Below are 26,556 nucleotides of genomic sequence, written 5' to 3'. Positions count from 1 at the left end.
CTGCAATAAATTGTCGTATCACCCTTAAAATCAGTGACATTGTTTTTTGCTAAGCTCCAATTTTGTCTTTCAAGATAAATGTTTAACATTTATATAAGCCTTGGTAGGGAAGAGTGTTAATCTGGAAATTAGGAGAACTGGGCATTAATTTAATAATGGATCTTTTTGTAATTAGTTATGTGATGTGACTTTTGTTCTCTTTGGCTCTCTGGGACTCAGTTTCTCAGCATATAAAATAATGCATTATTTCTTAAAAGTCCCAGAAAGTTCCAAAATCCAATAAATGAAATGATCTTGTAATTAGTCTCAAAAAAGTAGCAGGTAGCTATTTTTGAACTTGTTTAAAAGACCTGAATCCCAGAAAAGATAGAACATGTCCATTCCCAAAGATATCACCTCACTTTAGACCCTTCAGTATCTCTCAAGTGGATTCCTTCTCTTATCTCCTAACTAGCCACACTACTTCTAGGTCCCCACCACCCCCACCAGTGTATCTTCCACATTTATGCCAGAGTCATTTTTCTTATATGCAAAACTGATAAAAATTCTGAAATAATTTTTGCTTATTACAAAATATATTACAAAATAAAAGATGAACTTCTTAGTTTATCTTCTTAGAAATATCCTTACATCAGTCATAAGATTGTATTTGCAGTTCCTTCAGTCTGCTATGTTTTCTCCTATCTCTTTGCCTCACTAAGGTTTTACTACTGAACTTTTCTCTTCTTGGCTAATTCCCTTTGTGCTACTTTTAGATTCAGCTCACTCTTCCCAATAATGCACATCCTTTGTCTTCCTGAAAGATCCTGTGCATAACTCTGATCAAAGCAATTATTGAAATATATTGCACAGTTGATTTGTTGGTTTCTTGTATTTCATTCAGGTATCTCTAATCCATGGGTTATATCTTAACTTTTCTTTTATCCCTCAAACTTGTCAATGAAGTTGTATTCCTTTAACCTGTCAGTGCTCAATAAGTGTTACAGAAAAGAGAAAGGGAGCAGAAAGAAGAAAGGGATTCTTAGAGGGTGTCACAAATAATTATAAAACTCACTTGCCTTGATGAGTCACTATTGAAAAACTCTTATCTTCAGTATCTCACTTTATACATAGGCCAAATCTTGAGGTATGCAGATAAAGTAGGAAACTTTTTATAAGATTCACGGGATTAATTAATGGACACTCCAAGACTCTGTCTTTGAACCACTTCTCCTATCCATTTGCACTCACTTCTTCAGTGATTTTATCCACTTTCCTGGCATTGAATAGTATATATGTTGATGATTCCCAAATTTATGTCTCAGCCCTGTCCTCTCTCCTCAACTAGAGACTCATCTATCCAATTGCTTATTCAACGTCACTATTTGGGTAATTAATAACTGTTCCAACCATATTCGTCCCTATCTTAGTTAATGGAAGGTCTGTCCTTCATGTTGCTTAAGGCAAAAATCTTTACATCATCTTTGACTTTTCTCTCACACCCACATCCCGTCTTCTGCAAGTCCTGTTTGCTCTGCCTTCTTAGTATAGTCAAAATTTGACCTACTTTTCACCACTTCCATTTTGCCATTCTGATCCAAACTACATCATTTCTTGCTTGGTTTATTACAGTAAACTCCTAACTAGTCTTTCCCTACTTGCCCTTCCCCCTTTAAGTGTATCCTTAATATAACAGCCAGAATGGTCCTGCTTAACCTAAGATCATATTCCTCCCTTGTTCATAAGCTTTTAATGGCTTCTGATCCCACTGTGAGAAATAGCCAACATCTTTACAATGGACTGTAAGGACCTATGATCAGAACCCCTCTTACTTCTCTGGTCTCACCTCTTACAAGTCTCCACATCTTCTAGACTCACACTAGCCTTCTTCCTGGTCCCTCTGCCTGTGACTCTTATGCTGTTCTCTGGATATCTTCATAGCTTGCTCCTCTTGCACCTTCCAGTGTTTCTTCAAATACTTTTTTTAGTGAGTCTTCTCTTAGCAACTCTCCTTATTCCTGTCTGTGCTTTATTTTTCTCATAGCACTTTCCATCTCATATACTGTATTAACTCATTCATGTTATTGTATCTTCTGTCTCTCTGTAGTGGAATGTAAGTCCATGAAGGCACAGATTTTGTCTGTTCTATATATCTCTTTATGTCAGAATTTAGAACCACCCCTCCCACATCATAGTGCTCAATAAATATTTGTTGAATGAATGAATGAAGCTTAGATCATACCCCAAATCTCTGGTTTTGAGATAGGATAAATTCAGTTATGGAAAAGTTAACACTTATATGTATTATATATCACTCAGTGTATTACAAAACCTATAGTTGACCATTCAATGGAACATTTTATTGAAGTGAGTTACGTTGAATAAGTTCTTGGCTTGTGCTATTTTGATGATAACTTTTACAATGTGTGAATTTTATGTAGTACAGAGGAATCATCTTCTTATTTATAGTTTGCTGTCATAGGTATGGAACAGAACTATGAAATTGTGTGGGAAAACATGGAAAGAATATTCTTAAGATAGAAAAATGCAGTTGGTAAAGTGTAGTATAGAGGATTCTGTGTAGCATCTGTATGAATAACAGATTTAGAAGAAGACTGGAATGGTAATAGTTTAGTTGGAATGTGTTAATAGTTTAGATTGGTGGCTCTTAACATTTTTGTGGCTGTATTTTTGAAATCCAGATAATTATTTGCTCACCCTAGAAAAATCCATATACTTTAGGGTATTAATGGAATCAAAATGGGTACCCACAATGGTTATGTAGACTACTAGGTAAGCCTTTTGGTATGGATGGGATAGGTTACCAAGTGGAACATGTTGAGTCACTGATGGAAGATTTTGTAAGGGCTGAAAAGTTCAGTTTTCACATAATGTGTTAATCAACACATGTTGATAAATGTAAACTTGCAAGTTATTTGTAAAATAGATTGTTAGGACAGAGAGTAGTTTAGTGTGTTAGGGGATGGGAATGTTGAAGAAGGGATATTAAGGACAAGAATGTATAGTACTCTGATTCTAGTAAACTATTTGACCATTATAATCAAAGGAGAAATAGGCTGCATAAAGTTGTAGGCTGAGAAAGAATCTGAGAACTCAGTCAAATCCAGCTTCCCACCTCTCTCAACACAACGCTGGTGACGTGATCATCCATTTGAACACATCAGTAGTTGGAAACTGGAGCTCATAAAAGTTACTAGAGATTTTTCCTCTTGTTGGTTTTAATTTGATAGGGAAATATATAGGAGTTTCATCTTATTTCCTTTTCATATACCTTCAGATTTTTAAAAATTGGTTTAATTTTTTTACTATAATTTTCTAGTCTCTCAGCCTTTCTTCCCATGACTCATTCCACATCTACTGTCATCCTAACTGTTCTTTTAGGGGCATGTCCTTATTCTTGAAATATGATGCCTAAAACTGCACACAGGGTTTTGTTTATGAGGTCCGACAATCACAAAGTATATCAGGATTATTGTTTCTTTCAAACTGTGTACTGTTGCTGCTGGAGACCCAGATCACATCAGCACTTTAGGGAGCCATAGCAATCCTAACAATTGCTAAAATGTATTGATCACTTATGATATTCCAGGCAAACTGCTAAACAGTTTGTATGTATTATATCCATCTATCTTTTTAACAATCTTATGAGGTACAAACTATTATGAGTCTCATTTTAAACTGAGGAGAATGGAGCTTAGAGAGATGTACTTGCCCGATACCACACAGTTAGTAATTATTGGAGGTAGAATTCTAACTCATATATGTCTGGCATTGAAAACTCGGTTTTTAGCCACTGTGCTACTATATTTAAATGCCGTGTGGCACTACCAGATTCTTCTGAGTTTGCTCTCAAGGAAGTGTCCGGAGGCTTTCACATTAATTGCTGTTGAACCAGATGCTTTCAGTTCTCTAGTAGACTGGCATTTAATGTTGTTTGTAATTATTTACCATCCATTGTTATGGGTCGTTGAGATTAAATTTTTTCTCTCATTCATATAATTAATTTTTCACAATATATTTTGCATAGTCTCAGCACTTGACAAGATGCCTATAGTAGTCTGTTAATAGACTTTTTGCCCAAAGTTGGTAATGACCTATTAATCAGGAGTTTGGGGCAATAGTTTTCTTACAATCTACAAATCTGACTCCTAGCACTAAAAGCCAACCTGTGTTTCTTATTTTATCCACAGTTTACAAATGACTTTTTTTCAAATTGAGAGTTGATAATTTTGCTTTCTTGCTGGATAGCCAGTGAAATAGTGCATCTCAACAATTAGTTTAGAAGTTTAGAGAAGAGTTTTGATGATAAACCCAAAATACTAGTTTGTTTTTCTCTATTGATAGATCAGTATAACCAGATACCTTATATGATATAGGCACAGAATTATTTCATTTTACACAGTGGTAATAATTATTAACATTTATAGGACATCTTATACTTAGAAAACCCTTTTAAATTAAATCTCATTTAATTTTACCAGTTATATCTGAAGTATGTGGCAGTAGTGTTGCCATTTTGCAATGAAAAACTGAAATTTAAAATCACACAACTTGAGAGTGATTTATGTCTCAAGACTTAGGCTTCTCGCTCCACATCCTGTATTCTTTCCATAATGTCACACTGCTTCTCAATGTAATAAATGAAGGCATTGGATGAGGAATGGTCAGTAAAAGGGTTGAAAGCATAAAGTGTGCTTTTGGCAATTAAGATAGTTAAGAGTTCAAGGTTGAGTCTAATGAATTAGATTCCACCTATAATGGGAAAAGAAGAAAATATTCAGAAAGAGATAATGAAGAAATTTTTGATACAAGTAAAATTATTGAAGATTATAATACATTTGGTCACAAAAAAGTTTTAAGTACTCCTAAAATTGAGAGTAATAATTCTTATAAATTTAGATTTTTGACATTGAAGAAATCATTGAAGACATCGCCATTAGTGTTTCTATGAAAAACAGTATTATTAAGGAAGTTTAAGCCATAGACTTACTTGAGAATGAGCCATTGATATGATTTTAAGTAAAACTTTTTAATGAGACAATTAAAATTTTTAAAATGTATATAGGCACATTTGAAAGAACTAGTTTAGATTTGAAGTTTTGTACTGTCAGTCATTAGTTTTCAAGCATTCTATTTGAGCTTATAGCATCTCATATGTCTCCCTTTTCTATGAAGTTGCTGTCTGTAAACTGAGAATAATGAAGCTTCACTACTTGGAAATAAAGATATTTATTATTCTAGATAAATAGTTTATCTTTTAAAATGACATTTCTTATTTAAGGTTAACACAATGTCAAATTCAGAATTTTTTTTGTGTGAAATTCATCTAAATATGCTAAGGTAACATGGAAAACCCCTGTGTCCAAAATGTCAAGACTTGAAAGCTAAATAAGTCTTTAACTGAGTATCACATGTATCGTTGAGTTCTTTTTCATTCTAACAACTATGAAAAACTAAATTTCTTTTCAGAACAATAAAGTATAACCTTACTATGCCCTTTGATGTTCGGTATTCCTTGGTTAATTTTTAGCTTTACTATGAAGAAGCTTCAGAATGTGGCTTTCAGAATGGTTTTTATGTTTTTATGACAATCTTACACGTGGAGAACATAATATGGATAAGAAAGACATTTTATGCATATTTTGCAAAAAAAAAAAACAACTGCAGATCCAAAACATTCTAACTTGAGCACACATTTTCCTGTTTTTCCAGATTCATACAAGCCATCTTAAGAAAGGTCTGCACACTCCAAATTCTACATAAACATTTGCCGAATTAAGTCAACACACTTCACAATATATCCTAATGTCCATATCCTTTTCACCAATGAAATTGGCCTCATAGAAAGAAAATTGGCCTAAGAAAGAAAGAAAGAAAGAAAGAAAAGAAAGAAAGAAGGAAAGAAAAAAGAAAGAAAGAAAAGACAATTGAATGTTGACTGTAAATGTCATAGCAGGGTTGGATTTCATCTTAAACCTTGTGTTTGTTATTTTTCATCACTTCTTACTTTGCAGGAGTGTCGTGGTACCTGTTAAGAAGCCACCTCCAGGTAGTTTGGCTGTAACCACTGTGGGAGCTACTGCTGCTGGAAGTGGGCTGCCAACAGGCAGTACCTCTAATATATTTGCTGCTACTGGAGCTACACCAAAAAGTATGATTAATACAACAGGTATTGTCCTTATATATTTTTGTGATACCTCATCTTTTTCTTTCTGTTTTCTATATCTTCATTTTTCTGCTTATTTGATCTTAAAAATTAAAATGCCCTGATCATTTAGGATTATCATAATCTTTAAGAAGGTTCTACTTTATGTTATTACCTTTCAGAATTTGTCTGTACTTATAAGACATTTTTTAGTGGTCATTTTAGAGGGCACTATTGGTTTTTGTTTTGAGTCTTCTCAAAACACAGTGCTATTTACTTTCAGAGTTAAATCAGATTGCTGAAAGGTATTTGGGGAGCAAAATCAAAAGATAACACTGAAGTTTGATATGTAAAAATTAGTCAGTGGTATCGAGAATATCACTAAATATGTTAGTGATAGAAAATAGACTTAGTGACATTTACTGGTTGAATCCTAATGTGTATTTTTTGTAAAATCCACTAAGGAAAGGCAGAGCTCCCCTAAGAACCTTGACGATATGCAAGAGCCTCAACTTGATGGAAGAAAATGCATGTGAATAAGAACCATTATTTGGCATTGAATTAATTTATGTAGATTGCGGTTGTATCCAATTCATTGTCCAACATTTTCCTAATGATGCTAGGAACAGAAAATTCCAAATCACTACAAATCTTAAAAGCCTGCCTAAAATAACCTTTATTTATGTAAATTTCCAGAAATGTTCCTGTTGATTATTAGCTAAATAAATCCTTACCCAAATCTTTGTGATTCCATTTTAGGTATTTATACAACGCAAGATGATCCCTGACTTTTCTTCCCTGACTATAGTAGTCTTCTCTTCTCCAAACTGTATAGCCTTGAACTTTTCCATCTATTATCATTACTTAGATTCTTCCCATTTTTATTAATTTCATAGCTCTTCCATGTGCTTTCTGTATATCTTGTTTATCATACCACCCGAGTCTGACCTATCATGAACAACATATTTATGGGGTTGTAGTAAGTAGAATATACTCTATCAAGCATATTTATATTAGCAAATAAACATTATTAATGACATTGTGTTAAAGAACATAACATCCTTGGTTTATCTATATTCTAAATAAATATATCCAGCTTGCCTGAAGAGTTAAAAATTTTTCTATACAATTTATAATCTTATTCTTTATACTCATTCTGCTTTCTAGAAATAGGAAGAAAATGTTTTTTTTACCAGTATGTATATATGTGTATATATATATATATATATATATATATATATATCAAAAAACATGTTAAGATTTTTAAAATATGTCAGTGTAGTAGAAAGAAATCTACATTTATTGTCTACTGAATAATTCCTTATTTTTAAGAGATAGGTTAAAGGAAAATTAAGTTACCTCTTTTTTATCTTTATATGAAACAAGTTATAATATTTGCTTATAATTTCTATTTTATGAATTAATAGTAGATATAGGAAGTGATAGCAAGAAGTCTAGTGATAGTATAAAATATATTACAGTGGAAAATAAAATGTAAATAAACATCCTGTTCAGAAGTATGTACAGACACACCTACACACACACACACACACACACACACACACACACACACACATTTTGTATGCCAACACCTAAACTGGACCCATTGTCCAGTTTAGATTTTGGCAAGTAGAGGCTATATAAGTGTTGCAGCAGAAATCCCAGTAAGCAATTCAGTTTTATGGGAATTAGTGTGAGATAAGATAATATTCAGGAACACTAGATGTCCCTCAACTCCACAGCTCTTTAATATACTTACATGGTGCATTATAGAAAAGTCTGTTCCAAAGTGGCATCTTCATATCGTTGAAGAGAACTCATTATTTTAAAATCAGGTACAATTATATTCATTATAGCCCTTCTTAAAGCAATCATTTTATCAAAATAAGCATTCAGTGCTCCAGAGCCACAAATCTATGCTGTTTGTTGTAAATTGTATCTTAGATGATGAAAACTAAAAATATTATAGAATAGCAATAAAAACAAATTATTCACATCTAAATTTGAATTGTTTTATCAGCCTCATTTTATCCAAAATGATTTTCATTTGTTGATGTTTTTTATTTATACCCCATTTGTAATATGTAGTTCTGTTAGATTAATATAAGTAAATCAACTGGATTTTAATGCAACAGTTATTGTTAATAATTGTAAAGAGTTATTAATGTACTAATGGCCAAACCGTTTTTTAATTGTTGAATTCTGTTTTGAAATTCAGATGAGTAAGTCTTCAAAATCAGATAGTAATGATATAGTGAAAATTATTTTGTTAAATAAATTTATGTTTAAGGCTAAAAATTATTATTTTGGGAACAGGTGCCGTGGATTCAGGGTCCTCCTCCTCTTCCTCCTCTTCTAGTTTTGTGAATGGTGCTACCAGCAAAAACCTTCCAGCTGTACAAACTGTCGCTCCAATGCCAGAAGACTCGGCTGAAAACATGAGGTATACATGACTATCTGTTTGTAGTCATTTTACAGCTCTATCCTCAAACATGGTGAGAAAGTACACAGTAAATACAAAGGTGTAGTTAAGAATTCTTGAGAAGGGTTAACTATGAATTTTGTGACTGTGTTTCATAATTGTATTGTTCTGGCATTTTCAAAAGTCACCCGCTATATTTCAGAGCCTAAACAGAGATCATGAATGATGTTCAGACATTGACTCTGCTGAATTTGTCATCTGTTGTCATATAGCATGTTACTGTTTCCAATAAAGTAAAAATGTGCACAAATGGTAACATGATAACATGGTGCATTTTTGCAGTAGTGATGAAAAGCTTAAACTATAGACTTTCAAAATAAGTCTGCAAAGTTATATGTAATAGCTATGAAATTGGAATTTGAATAAACAAACATTATCTTTTTTATCGTGCTGAAGAGATAAAAATTTCTGGTAGCACATCACAGAGCGTTCCTAGAAGAGACTAGTCCACAGTCTTAGAGATAAATTACACACACACAGGTGTGTGTAAATTGTATCTTAGATGGTGAAAACAGGTGTGTGTGTGTGTGTGTGTGTGTGTGTGTGTGTGTGTGTTCACGTTTTAAATTCAAGAACTACACAGAGTATAAAAGCTCAGTGAAAGTGCGGACACTCACGTTACCATCACCCAAATCAGGAAATATAATGTTCCAGGCACCCCAGAAACACCCACCTTGTGTTCCTTTTCCTATCAGTAATCTTGCTCCTCTTCAGATTCATAACCCTGACTTTTAGTACAAGGGGACCTTTGGCTTTTTTGAATTTTATGTAAATGGGATTGCACAGTATGTGTTCTTTTGTCTTTAGTGTCTTCTGTTCAGCCTTGTTTATAAGATTCATCCATGTTGCACGTGGTCATTGTTTATTTTTATTCCATTTTTTTTCCTTTGTGGGTAGATACTATAATTCATTAATCTATTTTACTGATGATGGGCATTTGGAATTTTCTCGGTTTAGACTATTACAAATAATGCTGCTTTTTACACAGTGATGCTGCTTGTACATTACTCTTGAGTGTAGCACACATTTATTTGCTGCATATCTGCCGGGTAAATAACATGGAGTAGAATTGCTGATTCATTTGATTGTGCATGTTTGGTTTTATTAGATAACGCCAGATAGTTTTTCCAAGTGGTTATGAAAGTTTACTGACTCAGCAGCAACGTATGAAAGTTCTGTTTCTTCAGTATCTTTAATGGTACTTAGTACTGTCACTCCTACATTTTAGCCCTTTTGGTGGAAGTATTTCATTGTATATATAGTTTGCATTTTCCTTGTGATTGATGGGGTTGAGCAGCTTCTTACATATTTATTGGTCTTTTGGTTTTATTCTTTTGTGATTTGCCTGTTGAAATCTCTTTCCCATTTTTAAAAATTGAGGTTTTTTCTTCTTATTAGTAATTTGTAAGGTTCTTTATGCATTTGAAAATGATTCCTTTGAAGATAATATGTTTTATGTATATCTTCTCCCATTCTGTGACTTTTCTATTCATTTATATGATCTGTTTGGGTCCGCAGAAGTTGTAGTTTTACTGAAACTCAGTTTGTCAAGTTAGTGCTTTTTTATTGTAGATGAATTTTTTGCCTACATTTTCCCTACCTTATCCCCCTGCGGTTTTATTATCTTTTATATTTATATATACAGTCCATCCAGAATTGAGTTCTGTGAATTTAATGAGGTAGGAGTAATATGGATGTCAGGATGACACAACATCATTTATTTGAAAAATTCTTCCTTCCTCCCATCTCTGCTACTTTGTCACAAGTCAGGTGCCCCTAAATGCTGGATTCTGGTTTGCCACTCAGTGCTGCCCCATTTGCCTAGGTATCTTTGTGCCATATTGTCATAATTGGCTTTAGGTTTAATAAAGATCAGTATCTGATTGAGTAAGACCTTTCTACCTCATCCTTCTCTTTTTCAAGAAAGTCTGAGGTATTCTTGATACTTAGCATTTCTATTTAAATTTTAGAATCAGTTTGTCAGTATCCATATTAAAAAAGTCTCGATGGAGTTTTGGCTATGAATGGAATTCATACTATTGCAACCCAAAGATCTATATTACATCTATAGATCTCCTTCAATATTGAAATTTTCAAACTATGAGCATCATATATTCCTTCCATTTCTTTGTTTTTTTTTTTTTTTTAAATTTCCTAGTAACAAAATCTAGTTTTCTAGGTAGAAATTTACATTTTCCTATTTCATTTATTCCTAGGATTTTAATATTTTGTATTTGTATCCTTTTTCTCTAGTTTTCAAATCAATATTATTGAGACCATTTATGTTGTTTCAACTCAATAAAAATACTCATTTTGAGTGTACATTTTAATGAGTTTTGATTAGTTTATATACCTATATAACCACCCATCACCCCAGAAAGTTGCCGTTTGCTCCTTATGTAGTTCACCCATCTTGCCCCACGCAAACACTCGATGTACTTTTTAATACTGTAACTTAAATTTGACTTTTCTGTGTTTTCACATAGATGGAATCATACAGAATATACTTTTTTTGTGTCTCTGTCTTCTTTCACTCAGTTTTTGAGATTCTAAGATTCATCTGTATCTTTTTTCCTGTGGACATTTAATATTCTGTGGACATTTGAACATAAGTCTTGTCTTGGACATACATTCTTGGGTAAATTACTTAGAGTAAAATTGCTGGTTGTGTAGTAAGTATATGCTTATCCTCGTAAGGAACTCCTATTTTGCAAAGTAGTTGTATCATATTGTAATCCTGTCAACAATGTGTAAAACTACCATTTTGTTCTCCATTCTTGTCAACACTGGTGGTGTTAATCTTTTTAATTTAAGACTGTATAATGGCTGGGTAAGCATATCTCATTTGGTTTTATTTTCCATTTTCCTAATGATTAAGGATGAGATGATTTTTTTTTTTTTTTTTTTTGTATGTGCTTAGGGGCCATTGAAATCTTTGGCTATTTAAAAAAAAATTGGATTGTTTTTCTTATTGGGTTGTAAGAGTTCTTTGTATATTCTGAATATATGTCCTCTGTCAGATTGCATAATTTTCCTGATACCTTTTATATTTTTATTTTGTTAAAAGTGTTAAGAACAGGAACTTTCTAATTTTGATAAAGTCCATTGTTTCAAAAAGTCTTTTCTGTTATCATTTGTGCCTTTGTGGCCTAAGAAATCTTTACCCCAAAGTCATGAAGATATTCTTACCTTTTCTTCTAAAATTGTAGTTTTAAGCTTTTACGATTAGGTCTGTGATCTATTTTCACTTAATTTTTAAGCATATGGTGGGAAAAAAGTTGGGGTTTGTTTTTATTCATTTTTATATCAGTTTTTCAGCACCATTGAATTACCTTGGCACATTGGTTTAAAATCAGTTGACTACCTATGTGTGAGTCTATTTCTGGACTCCATACTGTTCCATGATCTATATGGCTATTCTTATGCCAATACCCTACTGTCTTCATTACTGGAACTTTATAGTAAGTCTTCAAAGCAGATGGTACAAGTCTTCTAACTCTGTACCTTTCTAAAATTGCTTTGACTGTCCTAGGTTATTTGCATTTTCATATAAATTTTAGAATTTGCTTGCACTTGACAGTTTCTAAAAAAAAAGCTACCAAGATTTTAATTAGGATTGTGTTGAATCTTTAATTAAATTTAAGAAGAATTGATATCTTAATAATATTGAGTCTTCCAATCTATGAACATTGTCTATATCCATTCATTGTGATCTTCAATTTCTCTCAGCAACTTTCTGTAGTTTTCATTGTAAAGGTCTTATGCTTACTTTCATCATTTTTAGTACTTTTTCATGTCTTCAGTGATATTCTAATTAAATTTTCTACTTTAAATTTCCAATTTTGAATTAGAAGCCAAACGAAAAAGAGTCAATACTATATGTCTCCTTTTATACAAAATACAAATAAATTTATGTTAACACAGAGTAAATTGATGATTGCCTGTGTCAATTATACCTCAGTAGTGCTGAAAAAACTGAAAAATGATAATTGGATGCTTATTGTGTATAGAAAGACAATTTATTTTTGTGTATTTCACTTTATATCCTACAGCTTTGTTTAATCCACTTAATTTAGTAGACTGTGATAGTTGAGAACTTTCCTCAACTCAATAATTATAATACTATCTGTAGTTTCCTTATTATTTTCAATGTGTAAGATAGTGTCATTTGTAGTGTTAGTGATATTTATCCTTAAGTGTTTGAGAATTCACCAATGGAACCAAATCTAAATGGAATTTTCTTTATGGAAGAGTTTTAAATTACCAATTAAGTTTCTTTGATAGATAAATGACTCTTCAGATTTTTGTTTTTGGGGGGCTTTTAGCGGGGTTTTCTGCATCAGTTTTGGTCATTTGTGACTTCTAGGAATTTAGCCATCTTATCTAAATTGTTGGATTAATTGCCATCAAGTTTTTATATTTTATTATTTAAAAATATTTGTAGGGTGCCTGGGTGGCTCAGTTGGTTAAGCATCTACCTTTAGCTCAGGTCCTGATCCCGGGGTACTGGCATGGAGTCCCCCTCAGGCTCTCTGCTCAGTGGGGGTCTACTTCTCCCTCTCCCTCCGTGCCTCCCTCAGCTCCTGTTCTCTCTCTCGCTTGCTCACTCCCTCAAATAAATATTTTTAAAAATAAAATATTTGTAGGCTCTCTAATGATGTTCCCTCTTTCATTCCAGATTTTGTTAATTTATGTCTTTGTCTCATTTTATCATTATTAAAATCGCTATTGATTTTTCTGTATTAATTTTTTTCCAAAAATCAGTTATTAGCTTCTTTTAATTTGTTTTTCTGTTTTCTATTACACTGAATTCTGCTCTTATTAATTCCTTTTCATTATTTGAGGCTTACTTGCTTTTCTCTTTCTAGATTCTTAGGATGGAAACTTAGATTAGGAGTCTATAAGCTATGGGCTAAATCTGCCTGCCACCAGTTTATATTAAAAATAAACTTTTATTGGTATATAGTCATATCATTTGTTTATATATTGTTTGTGATTACTTTCACATTACAGTGGCAGAGTTAAGTTGTTGTAACCTCTGTATAGTATTGCCTAAAAGCTTAAAATATTTACTATCTTACCCTTTAGAGAAAATGTTTGCTAATCCCTTGCTTAGATCATTGATTTTAGATCTTCTTTTCTAATATGAGCTTTTAAAGCCACAAGTTTTCCTTAAAGGACTGTTTTACCTTTATTTAACAAATTTCATTTTAATGTTTTAATTTTCATTCAATATTTTTTCTACATTTCCCTATAATTTCTTTTTTGACTCATAGGTTTTTTCAGAGGTGCATTTTGAAATTGACCTTTTCTCACTTAAACTTGCTCTGAGATCCATCCAGCTTGTTCAATAGGTTCTTCCATTTGTGTTTCTTAGTAGTATTCCATGATATGGCTATATGACAGGTCAGTCAACCACTCACCCATTAAAGGACATTAAGGTTTTTTTCAAGTTTTTGACTTTTATGACAAAAGCTGCAGTGAACATTTTTTTTGTAAACATAAGTTTTCATTTCTCTAGAATAAATGCTCAAGAGTCAGATTACTAAGCTTTATGGTAAGTACCTCATTAGTTTTATTTTTAAAAAAATTTCTACAGCAATGTACACATAGTCCAGTTTCTCTTCATTTTTACCAATATTTGGTGTTGTCTTTTTTTTTATGTCATTCTGGAAGGTATGTATTGATATCTCATTGTGGTCCTAATTGTCATGTTCCTAATGGATGATTCTGAGGATCTTTTTGTGTGCTTTTTGTCATCAGTATTAAAATGCTTCTTCATTGAAATATCTGTTCATGTTTTTTGCCCATTTCATAATTGGATTGCTTTCTTAATTTTAAGCCTTGAGAGTTCATCATATTTTCTAAATACTAGTCCTTTTTCAGAAATGTGGTTTGCAGTTGTTTTCTTCCAGACTGTGGCTTCTTGTTTCATCCTTTTAATAGGGTCTTTGGCAGAGGAAAACTGCATTTTTGTTGTAGTCTAACTTACCATGCTGTCATGTATAAGAATGCTTACCCCCTCTGAGTCCTAATGATTTTCTCATATGTTTTCCATAAAGTTCCATGGCTTCATAAACAGTTTCACTTTTAAGTCTGTGCCCATCTTGAGCTGATTTTTGTATAAGGTGCAAGATTTATATTGAGGTTCGTATTTTTGTCTATGATTGTTCAGTTGCTCCAGCACTGTTTATTCAAAAGGGTATTCCTCCTTATGAAGCATGCTTTTAAGGTATTTTAAGGCAGGTCTAGAGTGACCTTTATTCCTGGGCTAATTTTGTCACACTAAGAAAGTGTGCTGGGATTTCTCCTGAATGCTCAGTTTATTTAATGAGGTCTTTCCATTCTGCTGGGAAGGAACAGACACTTCTCAGCCCTGTGTGAGCTATAGGAAATGTTTGTGTTATAGCTCCTTCATAATTGTTCTTCCCTCAGAATTTGTTCTAATTCTAACCTTGGGAGCTTTCAGGTGTCACGTACGTAGGCTGTTATTCAGGCAAAGACGCCAATTATTAGAATTATTTTTCTTTATAACTCTTTCCTCTTGGGTATTCTGTCTTTCAAATTCTGTTCACCTTGGCCTGCTTGAACTATGGTTTTAATCTTGTCAACCCAGAATGGTTGCTGGATTCTGTATTTGCCTATGCAAGGACCTGAATGATGGTGAATCATTTCTTTCTTTCTTTTTTTTTTCTTTCCTTGGGGTTTATGGTCTTGTGCTACTTGTGTTGTCTGAAAATAATTGTTCTCTATATTTGTACAATTTTCTGGTTAATAGTGTGGGAGGTAATTCTAAACCATCTTATTCTTTCAAGGTGAAAAATGGAATTTGATTTTTTATGTTGTAAATTATTTCATTTATAAATTTCATTTTATAATTGTTTGCTGGCATATATAATCCATTTTGGTATATTGAACTAATATCCTGAAACTTTTAACTACTTATTCCTAATTATTTATAATTCTTTCTAAATAAATATGTATATATACAGTCATTTCATCTGAGAATATTGGCAGTTTTATCCCATGTTGTAATCTTTACACCTTTTTATTTCTTTTCCTTATCTTATAGTACCACCTAGTACCTTCAATGCAATTTTCTATTAAAGTAGTTAGGAAAAGCGTTCTTTTCTTCATCTCAGATGGAAAGCTTTGAACATCATTAATTATGATGCCTCCTATCTATTTCCCATAGAAACTTTTATCAAATGTAAGACATGTTTTGTGTTTATAATTAAGAGCTGCTATGATTATGTGTATTGAATTTTATTGTATTTTTTATTTAATTTTTTGCATACTCCTTTTTCTGCTAAATGTGGTCTATGACATTGATTTATTTTTTAAATGCTAAACAAATCTTGAATTCCTGAAAGATACCAACTTGTTTTTGAATTGTAAAAGCAGTTTTTTCTCTTGGAGTGTTTATATAAGATTATTGTTTTTTGTTTGTTTTTTTTTCTAAAATATTTGGTAGACATCACAAGCAAAGACATCTGATCCTGGATCTCCTCTTCTGGGAAAGTTTTTAAATTAAAATTTCAACTTAATAGGTACAGGTCTCCCCAGATTTTCTATTTTGTCTTGTGTCAATTTTGGGAGGTTCTATTGGCATAAAGTAGTTCATACTAGTCTCTTATTCTTTTAACATTCCTATAATCTATAAGAAATTCCCTCCTTTTTGTTCCTTGATATTCATTATTTGCATCTGCTTTCTTTTTAGCTATTTTCCTTCCTTCCTTCCTAGTCTTGGTAGTGATTAATCAATTTTATTCCTAAAGACACATTCACTAGAGAGAAGTAACAAGAAACTGTGAGGTTGAGGGTTATATGTTATCATTACTATTTTGTCCTTAATGCAGTGGTTCTGGAACACCCACCTGCAACAGAGTCACATGGAAGGCTTGTTAAAGCATAGATTGCTAGGTCCCACACCCAGAGTTTTGATTCAGTGTATCTCTGGACTGTGAGAAGTCCCAAGATCTGTAGTGAGCAAACTGGAAATTCAGGAAAGCCAATATATATTCCCAGTCGAAATCTAAAGGCTTGAGAACCAGAAAAACTGATGGTGTAAGTTCCAGTCTGAAAGCTGGCAGGCTCAAGACCCAAGAAGAGCCAATGTTTTTGTCTGAGTCTGAAGGCTCGAAAAGATCAGTGTTCCTGCTTCCAACTGTCAGGTAGGAGGAGCTTCCTCTTACTCAGCCTTTTGTTCTATTCATGTCTTCATTTGAATGGATGAGGCTTATCCATATTAGGGGGGTCTAGCTGCTTGAGTCAGTCTTCCCATTCAAAATGTTAATCTCATCCAGAAACACCCTAACAGACACACCCAAGAGAAATACTTTACCAAATATCTGTGGACTCTGTGGTCCAGTTAAGGTGATGCATAATATTAACCATTACACTAAATGATCTTGATGCTGCTGGTTTTGAGAACACACTCTGAGAAACAGTGTTTTAAGTAATCCATTCTTCAGATCACAACATTAATTTTTAGTATATCTAAGTCCTCTTCCTGGACAATGCATGGAAGTTAGTATTGTTTAACTTCAGTTACCCCCAGTTTTGCAAACATACTTGTACATGTGTATACATGTTTGTGTGCATATAAAATTTTAAACCCCACAAGAAAGTATAATTACCATCTTATTAGTCAACATCTATTTAGACTTAACCCAAATGTTTATTTTTTGTTCCTCTTCATTCCTTTCTGAAAGTCTGATTTCCATCTGGCATCATTTTCCTCCTCCTTTTTTTTTTTTTTTTAAGATTTTATGTATTTGTGTGAGAGAGGGAGAGAAAACAAGCAGGGGGTGTGGCAGGTAGAAGGAGAAGCAGGCTCCCTCTTGAGCAAGGAGACCAATGTAGGACTAGATCCCAGGACCCTGGGATCACGACCTGAGCTGAAGGCAGGCGCTTAACCAACTGAGCCACCCAGGCTTCCCCATTTCCTTCTTCTTGAAGAACACCTTTTAGTATTCCATTTAGTATAGGCCTGCCACTTATGAATTCTCTCAGTTCTTATTTGACTAAAACTCTTTGAAATTCACCTTCATTTTTGTTTGAAGGATATTTTGAGCCAGTATAAATTTTAGGTTGGCAGTTGTTTTCTTTTAGTGCTTTGAAGATATTACTCAACTGTGTTTGGCTTTTGTTTCTTTCTGTGCTTTCTTTACTTTTTTTTTTGCCTTTTAAAAAAAAATAACTTCTAGTCTTATTGCTATTTCTGTGTCCTCCCTTGTCTTCCCTACCATTGCTACCTGCTTTTAAGATTATCTCTATCTTTGGTATTTAGCAGTTGTACTATGATGTGCTCAGGCTCTGTGGTTTTTCTTTGTATTTATGTAACATGGGCTTTGTAGAGCTTCTCAAATATGAAATTCAATGACTTTTATCAGTGGCTAGAAAATTCTTAGCCATTACTTCTTCAAATGTTGCTTCTGACTCATTCTATTCTTTTCTTAGGACTTGAATTATACATATATCATATATATCATATATTTATCATCTCTTTATATATTCTCTCTATGTGTCTGTCTCTCTGTCTCTGTCTCACTCTCTGAGTATATTTTTAATCTTAGTGCACTTTACTAATTCTCTCTTCAATTGTTTCTAATTTTCTGTATTCTTAATTTCAATTTTTTGGTAAGTACTAGAATTTCCACTTGATTTTTTTAATAGTTTTTCTCTCCCAATTGTCTGTCTTGTCTGTAATTTTCAAGAATATATGAAATATAGGTACTTTAAAGTCTTTGTTTCATTATTTGGCTTCTGGACTATCTATGATTTTGTTTCTCTTGGTATTTGATAATATATTTTTCTCTACTTTAATGTCTTTTGCTTTTATTCTAGTGTGAAGAACCTAGTATATGAAAGTGTATTAATGTACAAAAGGGTGGATTTTCCCAGAAAAAAAGTTACATTTGCCTCTGGTAGGCACTAACAATTCTAGATGATATAATGTACTCAAGGTTATAGGGCTAGTCTTTTTCTAGTTTACCATTACTCTAAGGTGTAATTCTACAGGGTCCCAACTTGAATCATATGAGTTTTTCAAAGCTCTCCGTGCCTTTGGTGGGTCCTGAAATTCATTTTTTCCACCTAAGTTTGTTTAAAAATTTTGTTCAACTGCTGACTCATTGAACTGCTTCTTCTAAACCGTGTCCGTCTGAGAAAAATGGCCCAAATGCCAAAATCACCTCTTTTAGGATTTCTTTTTAGTGATCATGTCAGATAATTGGTCCCTATCTTAACACTCATTGCCCTTCAAGAGGTATTTTGTTTGTTTGTTTGTTTGTTTGGTTTTTGTCTAGTTTTGTTCTCAGAAGGCAGATCAGCTGATTACTAACAGTAGAAATCCAAATTATGTTTATATAGCTAGTTTGTTTATTATCCTATATTAAATTGAGTATAAACATTGAAATGACTTAGTTTTCTTTTTCTTTTTAATCACTGCTTTCAAGTAGAGTATGTCATATCCATTCATTTTGTCCCTTAATTACATCATGGACAAATTTGGTTTTCCTTGTAATCTTCAAGTTATAAAAAAAATTAGTCAAGTATAATATAAATTCTAATATCTCATTCAATAAAAACCTCTTCAGTTCCTTTCTTTGGCTCTCTTCATATTAATGTTTTAATGGCAATTCTCTTTCCTATCTTTTCTTTAAACTTATCTATAATTTTATTTTAAAGCAGGGTTTTCTTAGTGTCTCAGTGGACCCAACTTTTCTTTTTAATTTGACAATCTGTACTTTAATTGATGTTTCTATATAATTTACATTTAATGTTATTACTGATATGGTTGCACTAATAGCTATCAGCTTGCTACTTGTTTTTTAAAAACTGTTATTTTTCATCTGTCTTTTACTTTCTTTTTCTTCTTTCTATGCCTTTCTTTGACTTCTCTGTTGGACTGATAGAGTATTTTTTGTATCATTTCATTTTCTCTCCAGTATTGGCTTATTGTTTATTTATCTTTAAAACATTATCAGAGTTGCCCTAGAGTTTACAATGTAAATCTTTAAATTATTCCAGTCTTTAATAGTATTATACTGTTTCATGTGTAGTATAAGAGTCTTCTAGTGGTTTAATTACTCTTTCTCATCCTTTGTGTTAATGTTGTCATGTTTTGCTTCCATATGTCTTTTTAAGAAACAGCACATCACTACTGGTTTTTGTTCTGTAGAGTCCATTATCTGTAGAGCAATTAAAAATAGATGAATATTATATTTATTCTCAATTATTTCCAGCACTCTTAATTTGTTTGTATAAACATAAGTTTATGTCAGATATTACTTTCCTTATACTTGAAGAACGTCTTTTAAAAGTTTGTGTAGTGCAAGTCAAATACATGAATTCTCTTAGTTTTTGTTTCTTTGGAAAAGTTGTTTACCTTCATTTTTGAAAAATTTTGGGTTTTTTTTGTTGTTGTTGTTGTTGTTGTTGGCTAAGTATAGAATTGTGGGCTGATATTTTTTTGAAATGGATTTGAAATAGCCACTGTCTTCTGGCCTGCCTACTTGCTAGTGAGAATGTCATTCTTACTTTTTTCCTCTTTGTGTAATGAATCTTTATTCTCTGATAGCCTTCTTCAAATTTTCTCTTTATATTTGAGTTTCAGTAGTTTATTATGTCAAATGTAGGTTATTAATTAATTTTTATTCTACTTGTTTTTTGGGCTTCTTACATCCATGGTTTGAGGAACTTTATCATTTTTGGAAAATTTTTACTCATTATTTCTTAACATACTTCTTCCCTATTTTCTCTCTCTCCTTGTATGAGTTTTTTATTGCTACCATAATAAATGGCCACAAATTTAGCAGCTTAAAACAATACTCATTTATTATGTCATACTTCTATAGGTTAAAATCCCAGTGTTTGCAGAGCTACTACATTCCTTATTAGGGGATTGGAAGGAAACCAGGTTCATGAAGATTTTTGGCAGAATTCACTGCTGGGCAACTATAGAATGATGGTTCTGTTTATTTGCTGGTTGTCATTCTGGGCTACCCTTAGCTCCTAGAGGCCTTTTTCTAGTCCTTGCATATGGCCCCTACATTCAGAACCAGTGACCTTGTATCACATTCTTCTCACACTTAGAACTTCTCTGGCTTCCCCTTCTGACATATCTTTTATGCCTTTCTCTTCCGCTACACTTCTCTGACTACACTGAGAGAATTTTCTGCTTTTTAGGGCTCGTGTGATTATACTGGGCCCACCTACATAATCCAGGATAACCTCCCTATGTTAGTGTTCAAACTGTGAATTTCATTTTTAGAGTCCCTTTTGCCATGTAACATAGCCTACTCACAAATTCCAGGGATTATTTTTTAGGCACCTTTGGCAGCCATTATTTGGCATAACCGCATTTCTACTTCTGGGATTTTAATGACATTTATATAAGACTATTTGATACTCTTCCATACTCCTTAAAGCACTTGCAAACACACTCTTCTCTCTCTCTCTCTCTCTTTCTCTCTCTTTCTCTCTGTGTCATTATATACATATTCTTTTATTCTCTTTTTTGTTTCAGTATGCTTGTTTTTATTGGCCTAACTTCAAATTCATTGATTCTTCCTTAACTTTATTGAGTCTACTGATAGGCCTATTGAAGGCATTATTATTTTCTTTTTTTTTTTTTATTTCTAGCATTGTTTCTTTTTTACAGTTTCTTACTTTGTGCTAAAATTCCCCCATGTGTTTATGCATGTGGACTTATCTTTTCAACTATTAATTAACTCCTAATATGTTCATCATAGTTTTTAAAAATTCTTTGATAGTTCTAACACATGGTTTATCTGTGATTCCCATTCTGTCAGTTTGTGATTCTGACTTTGTCAGTTTTCCTTCTTTGTATGTCTTATACTTTTTGGTTGAAAGTTGGACGTTATATAGAGGATAGTAATAACTGACATTTATAGTATTTATTCTGGAAATGGGCTTACCTCTTATGCTAAGGCCTTTAATGTTGTAGGTTAAGTCATTCTACCCAGGAGTTGAGCTAGGTTTGTGTTTTCTTGTTTTAGTTACTCTCAGTGAACCACATGCTTTAAATTTTTCTGCTTGTACCTTGTCTTTATCTAGGGGCTGATTTTTCAGACTACTTTACTCAGTGTTCCTATTCTACCCTGATTTTTAGGCTTTCTTTTAATCCTACATTTTAACGAGGTTCTCTACACTGTGGTGCCTTCTACAATAGTAGTTCGCTGTTGGTTGTTATTGGGTACTTGCAATCCAGTTGCTTGGTGGACTTGGAGTTGTTTCCTGTTGTTCTGGTTCAGACTTGATTTTAGGCAGGTATTGCCCTGGTCTTGGGAGTAGGATTTTCTACTGATCCTGCGCATTTCCAGATGTTTGGAGAATCTCTGATTATCAGGACTCAGGGTGTTTTCTTGCCCTCCCTCCAAATAGAGTTTTTTCTGTTCCCTTTCTCCAGCTGCGAAAGACTCTCTCGTACCCTGGAAGTGACAGGGTTTGCTGACCTTTTCTAAGACGGACCAGGCCTTTGTTCCATGGAGGTTATGGGGAAGAATGTGCAGGCAGGGCTTTGTGTCTTTTCTGCAACAGTCACTGCTCCCCTCCCTTAGCCTGCAGCAGTGGAGGAAGTTTCTCAGTTCTCCATGCTGCCCCCAGTCTCTGTCACCAGTAATGGTGAGGTTTGTGGGGAAGATCCTGCAAATTACAGCAAACTCCCCTTGGGCTTACAGCTCTGAAGATTTTATTCTCTCACATTAGTTCACACTTGGACTTGAGCAATTTAGTAAAAGTATTAGCTGATTTCTTCTTACCAGTTTATGTGGTACCCAGAGCTGCTGCTTCCTAGGTTCTGCCGCAGCGAAGCAAGTTCTTCATTGCTATCTTGTCTCCTTGTCTCTTCATTCCTATCTTGTCTGTCTGTCTTCAGATTTCATGGCTAGTTGGTTACCTTGCAACCTCAGCTCTCTGATGAGTCCTAGCAGCGTTGTAATTCTATAGATTATCTGGTTTTTTCTTGTGATTAGTGTAGCCATGGACCCTTTCCAGCATTCTGCATCTTAAATGGAAGTTCTCTATTTTTTTTTAAGTTTAAATTCCTAACTCATCATTTTTCAATTTGTATTTTCAAAAAATATGTGAACCAAATACTATACTAAAAATACTCATCAACAGACTACAACCCCAGAAAATATATTCTTAGAACACTGTATACAGGCAATTTATTGGAGAATGTTCTCAATCACATCACCTATAAGGAAATGAGAAGAAAAGATTGGTCCAAGGAAAAGTGATGCAGTTGTACGGGAAGCCCTAGGCCATTCTGTGGGAAAGCTCTAAAACTGGAAAGGCCCAGAGAGGTATCCTCAATTGAATCAAGGGAGCTGGGCCTTTCTGTCTCCTCCTTGACTAGTGTTTGAATGCAGATATTCCTAATAGGGTGACTTAAATTCTGGCAGGACAGCTCCCTTCTTGGGGATGGATTTAACTGTGAGCCACCACCCAGTAGTCCTCCTAAGATCTCATGAGAACAAGGGTCTCTATCCTAAAGGCAGAATCTCAGTACACCGCCAGACCCACCGCATTAAAATAGTTTCTATCATATGTTAAATTTGTTATTTACTAGGAAAAGTTTTCTTATTTCAACTTTTATGTCACCTATTTAAAGTACAATTAACCTTACTCTTCATATCACCTAGGTCTGCTGTTTTGTCTGTTATATGACATATATCCTGACTTTGTAGTTAATTTTTATATTTTATTTGACTAGTTGACTAGAAAGGAGGGATTTTTCCATTTCAGTTTGTTTTGTTTTCTTTCTGTCTTAAACACATGTAATTAACAATTTCCAAACATGCACTTCATAAAAAGCTTTTATACTTATCTGAAGATATTCCAACATTACGTTTCCTAAAATTTGAAAAGTGTTTATTTGGAATTTAGTTTACCATATATAGAGTAAACTTCTTGCATGCAAAAGAATTCTGTTTAGGTTTCATTTCTCAGTCTTCTGTAAGTTCATCTGTTTTCTTCACCTGTACTCATGCACTTGAAAATGTATGCGATTCTTTTAAAAAAAAATAAAGAGAAAATGTCAGTTTTTAATTTAAAAGATCATGAGGAAGTAAAGTAAGCAAGAAGTTTTCAGCTTCATGTTTTGGTTAGTGTAACCATAAAAAGTTATAGTTGAGAAAAAGTGTTTAGCAGTAGGTCACAGCATTACAGAATCTGAGATTCAGGATGTATTTACTCATCAGCTATCTAATCTGTTAAATTATATTTCAGGGACGCCTGGGTGGCTTAGTTGGTTGAGCATCCAACTCTTGATTTCAGCTCAGGTTGTGATCTCAGGGTCGTGAGATTGAGCCCCTGGTCGGGCTCTGCACTAAGCATGGAGACTGCTTAAGATTCTCTTTCCCTCTCCCCTCCACTCACACTTGTTCTCTTTTAAACATATATATATATTTTTTCACATTTTAATGTGAAATATATATATTTCATATATATATAATTTCACACATATATAATTTTCACATTTTAATGTGAAATATACATATTTCACATTAGCAGCTTAGTGAAAGCTAAACAAAATAGTTTAAGTCAATGTTTGTCATTTCCCAGTCATAGTATGTAGCCAATTAAGAATTTAACTTTACAATTTATGGTTTTGCTGTCATTAACACTCTCCTAATCTTTTCTTTTTATCGAAGTTTACTTAAGCAAATCACTTCATTTACCTATGCCTGTATTGCCTAATTTACCCAGGAACATTTGATTAATGAAATCTATTGTGGAATTCACTAGTGTAATAATTTCCTTCATATCTGAGCTGTCTCTTATGTACATTGCTTAAAGTTACATAAGTATTTTCATTCTCGATTTTATTATTATATATAACCATTTTATATGATTTAAGAAATGAAGAAATTTAAGAACTTTAATGTACCAATTTAAATTATTAAGTATTTATTATATTTATGACATGTTAAGGACCTAGGAGAATACAAAAGGTTAAAACCAAAAGTAAAAATTATAACTTTATTGAGTAGCACAAGTGTAAAGGAGTTTATAAAAGTAGGACTCACAACATAAGTAGTGTCCTAAATGAAAGTAAAATTATTGTGTTATTCTAGAATTCCAAAGCATATAATATTAGAAAATAATCAATACTTTGCTTATAAGGAGATTTTTATAAGGAGATTAATTTAGAAAATGAGACCAAAATCTTACTTTTTCTGTTGATTAATTTATTTACAATCTCCTTGGCCTTCGATATGTCCCTAGGTCAGTTACATTCGGCGAGATTTGATAATAATTGCAACCATGGGATTTCATACATTTTTTTTCTATCATGGAATAATTATATTTTTATTCATAAAATTTCTTAGAATCTGTAAATCTCTGTAAATAAGATTTTCTTAATATAAATAAAAGCCAATATGTAATTGTGGTTTTTGAAACCATAATAATAAAACTCTTGTGTTTTAAATCATGTTAATTTCATCCAGGCATTGATGCTTTAAAATTTCATCTAAAGCATTATTATTTTCTTTGAATATTTTGTTTTTAGAGTTGGAAAATTTGTGAGACTGGTTGATAAATTACCCAACTTGCAACAACAGTTTTCTTCATGGAAATCAGTAATTCTTTTTCTTTTTTTTTTAATAATATTTTTTATTATATTATCATAGTCACCATATAGTACATCCCTGGTTTTTGATGTAAAGTTCCATGATTCATTAGTTGCATATAACAGCCAGTGCACCATGCAATACGTGCCCTCCTTACTACCCATCACCAGCCTATTCCATTCCCCCCCCCCTGAAGCCCTCAGTTTGAAATAATTCTCTTTCTTGAAAGAATTTGCACTTAAATATCAAGAAAAATAGCCAATGTCAAAATAACATCATAAGCATCATTAATGTGACTGAAGGGAATGAAAAAAAATTGAGTACGGAGAGAGGAATGAGAAGCTTGAGAGAATGCATTTCAGCCTGGAGTTGGCAAATTTAGGGCCCAAGAACTTTCCTAAATACTAAGAAGTTGCTAGAGTGTTAAGATTGTAAATCTCACTCAAGACTATGTAGGGCAAATTACCCATGTACTGAACCTTCAAATTTTTTTGTGCATAAAATATCTTATACTGATGAATGTTTTTTGAATAAATGAAAATAAGCTTTCAATAAAACTGAAAAATTATTACTTAATCTTTCCCCTAAATCAAGTAAAATATGCTAATTTTTCTTACAAAATAATTTGCCAAAGAACCTTGTTTTCGGTAGCTATTACATGTGCTGTTTAAAAAAAATTGTATTCAAAATGAAGAGAATAATTCTTTTATTTTTATAGGACATAAGGCCAAGGAGTTCTCTTGTGTTTAATGTTTTATTTATTTATTTATTTTACATGTTAACAGATAAATTTTTCAGAATGTCTTGGGAAAAGGAAGGTTTACACTGTGTACTTCTCTCAGATGAGAATTGAAATACCAGTATCTCTCTCTCTCTCTCTTTTTTTTTTTTTGGTATTTGGTGGTTCTTTGCCTGATGATAGAGGAGGGTATTAAACTGAGATCTACATTTATATCATCTTCTTTGAGAATGTCAATTGTGTAATGATGAAGATCACATACTCTATCCGATGTTTACTTTCATTTAAAATACATTGTGTGGAATCTATAAATATTAACAACAACAACAACAACAAAAACCTGTCCATTTTCTTCACTGTAAAAAAGTGATGGTGAAACTTTTCCACTTAGAATAGTGTTGTTTGATAGAGAAATCTGGAAGAAGTATTTAATGATGATTTTCTGACTTAAAGCCTTTGATCTCTTGCTGGGGAAATGTTACATTGTTTGCTCCTCATTAGAATACTAAAATTATGGTTACAGAATGATATGTAAGAGCATCATTTAATATTCTATTGAGTTTTATAAGAAAGTAGTTGCTTATTA

General features: G+C 32.9%; 1 protein-coding gene across 6 annotated transcripts in view; it reads left to right on the top strand.

The window, feature by feature from the left end:
* NBEA (neurobeachin) overlaps positions 1-26,556 on the top strand; it is a 662,109-nt gene that overhangs the window by 242,459 nt on the left and 393,094 nt on the right. For all 6 annotated transcript variants that reach the window (XM_048215508.2, XM_048215507.2, XM_048215504.2 and 3 more), the window contains exons 31-32: positions 6,015-6,169; positions 8,462-8,588. In XM_048215508.2, the coding sequence (XP_048071465.2) occupies positions 6,015-6,169; positions 8,462-8,588 (282 nt within the window). The remainder of the gene's footprint in view (positions 1-6,014; positions 6,170-8,461; positions 8,589-26,556) is intronic.

This window comes from Ursus arctos, unplaced genomic scaffold (genome assembly GCF_023065955.2).
Source record: "Ursus arctos isolate Adak ecotype North America unplaced genomic scaffold, UrsArc2.0 scaffold_10, whole genome shotgun sequence".
Taxonomy (NCBI): Eukaryota; Metazoa; Chordata; class Mammalia; order Carnivora; family Ursidae; genus Ursus; species Ursus arctos.
This window is presented reverse-complemented; position numbering and strand designations above follow the sequence as displayed.